This window comes from Carlito syrichta, unplaced genomic scaffold (assembly GCF_000164805.1).
Source record: "Carlito syrichta isolate Samal-C Ts95f unplaced genomic scaffold, Tarsius_syrichta-2.0.1 Scaffold120745, whole genome shotgun sequence".
Classification (NCBI taxonomy): Eukaryota; Metazoa; Chordata; class Mammalia; order Primates; family Tarsiidae; genus Carlito; species Carlito syrichta.
In genome coordinates this window covers 14,809-16,906 of record NW_007064841.1, presented here as the reverse complement: position 1 = coordinate 16,906, position 2,098 = coordinate 14,809, and the positions used below count along the sequence as shown (strand labels likewise).

The 2,098-nt window shown below is 63.4% G+C and overlaps 1 protein-coding gene across 1 annotated transcript in view; it reads left to right on the top strand.

The window, feature by feature from the left end:
- Window positions 1–221: 221 nt before the first annotated feature.
- The window catches only part of CREB3L3 (cAMP responsive element binding protein 3 like 3), an 11,906-nt gene continuing 10,029 nt past the window's right edge, over window positions 222–2,098 (top strand). The window contains 4 exon segments of the mRNA XM_021707607.1: window positions 222–248; window positions 1,123–1,251; window positions 1,832–2,031; window positions 2,033–2,094. Coding sequence (XP_021563282.1) covers window positions 222–248; window positions 1,123–1,251; window positions 1,832–2,031; window positions 2,033–2,094 — 418 coding nt within the window.

Sequence of the window (2,098 nt, the reverse complement as noted above, 5' to 3'; positions counted from 1 at the left end):
CGCCCGCCCGGCCTCACGGGGCCCCAGCCCCGTCCGTCTGCCCCGTCTGCCAACCAGCACCCGGGGGTGGGCCGGGAGCCGCCCGGGGTCTATTTCAGCATCATTTGGGGGGTGGTGACAGAGGCCCAGAGGAGCTGGGGAGCCCTGGGCGAGCCGTGGAGGGTGGGCCTCCCGCCTTGAGCCTGCAGTGGAGACCCGAGAGGGTCCTGGAGGCCGAGCCCATGAATGGGGATTTGGCCGCCGAAACGGTGAGTCCTGCGGGGTCCGGCCAGGAAGCGTCCGAGCTGCAGGGGCTGGAGGGAGCCCCGCCCCACACCCCTTGTCCAGCCAGGAAGACAGAGGCCCACAGAGAGAGTGCAGTGGGCAAAATGGAGCCCGCTTGGGGGGCTGCTCCCGTCTTTCTTCCACAGCCCCCCATCTCCCAGGACACTGGACAGGTCAGGGAGGCAGGGGCGGTGACGTCCATCTCAAGCTAGGGCCTCTCCCTCACCCTCTAAAACAAGGCATATTTATTGATCTTAATTTTATTTTTTGGAGTCTCACTCCATCGTCCAGGTGGGAGCGCAGTGGCACGCTCACGGCCACCCCAGCCTCGACCTGCTGGGCTCCGGCGATCCTTCCCCCTCGGCCTTCCGAGGAGCCGGAACCACAGGCGATCACTACCATGCCCGGCTTATTTTCTGACTTATTGTAGCGATGAGGTCTCGCCAAGTTGCCCAGGCGGGTCTCGAACCCGTGGGCTCAGGCAATCCTCTCGCCCCGGCCTCTCAAAGTGCTGGGATGATAGGCGTGAGCCACTGAGCCCAGCCTTGTTTTTATTTTTTGTTAAGAGACGGGGTCTTGCTCTGTCGCCCAGGCTAGAGGGCGGAGGTGCCATCATAGCTCACTGCAGCCTCCAACTCCTGGGCTCAGGCAAGCCTCCTGCCTCGGCCTCCTGAGTAGCTGGGACTCCAGGAACCACCACGGCTGGCTCATTTGTTCACTTTTTGGAGAGATGGGGGTCTTGCTATGTTGCCCAGGCCGGTCTTGAACCGGGCTCTCGATTGAACTTGAGCTGGAAGGAGCTGGGTGGTGTCAGATGGGGGAAGTGCGTGGCCCTCACGCCCGTCCCTCGCACCCCAGATGGCTTCCTCCGTCTGCCCCCTGGACCCCATTGACAGCCTGGAGCTCCTGGACCTCCTTTTTGACCGGCAGGACGGCATCCTGAGACACGTGGACGTCGGCGAGGCCTGGAGCCGCGTCGAGGACCAGGTGAGTAGCCCATTCCAGACGGAGGCCCAGAGAGGCGCGGGAACTCGTCTGAGGTCACACAGCACCTTGGAGTTAGGGTCACCTTCAAACTCGGGGCTCGGGCCTTGCTGGCTGGGTGTTTTGTTTTGCATTGGTGTCTTGCTCTGTTGCCCAGGCTGGAGGGCAGTGGAGCGATCACAACTCATTACAGCCTCTATCTCCTGGGCTCAAGTGATCCTCCCACCTCAGCTTCCTGAGTAGGTAGGACTACAGGCACACGCCATCCAGCCCGACTAATTTTTTAATTTTTGGTAGAGACGAGGTCTTGCCAAGTTGCCCAGGCTGGTCTTGAACTCTTGGGCTCAGGCAGTCTTCTCGCCTCGGCCTCCCAAAGTGCTGGGATGACAGGTGGGAGCCACCGCGCCTGGACTGGCTGGGTGTTTTGTCGCCACCTTCCTGCGTTTGAGCCCCCGGGACCTTGGGAGGAAGCAGCGCCAAGCTCCATCTTGGAGAAAGGACGCCCAAGGCCCAGAGAGGGTCAGCGGTTGCTCCGGGGTCACCCAGCCACCCGGTGCAGAGCCCGCCCCACCCGTCCCCACAGACCCTTCCGGGCCCGGACCCCGACGACCTCCTCAGCTCCATCCTCGGCTCCCGGGACTCCATGCCCAGCTCCCCGCTCTGGTCGAGTGCCAGTGACAGCGGCATCTCCGAAGACCTGCCCTCCGACCCCCAGGACACCCCTCCCCGCGGCGGCCCCCCCGCCCAGCCGAGCCAGAGGTCCTGCCCCAGCTACCCCCCCGGTTTTTTTCAGGTCCCCAGGGCCCGCCGTCTAAGTGCTCGAAGCCTCTGTGGCTATAGACCTGGGTAA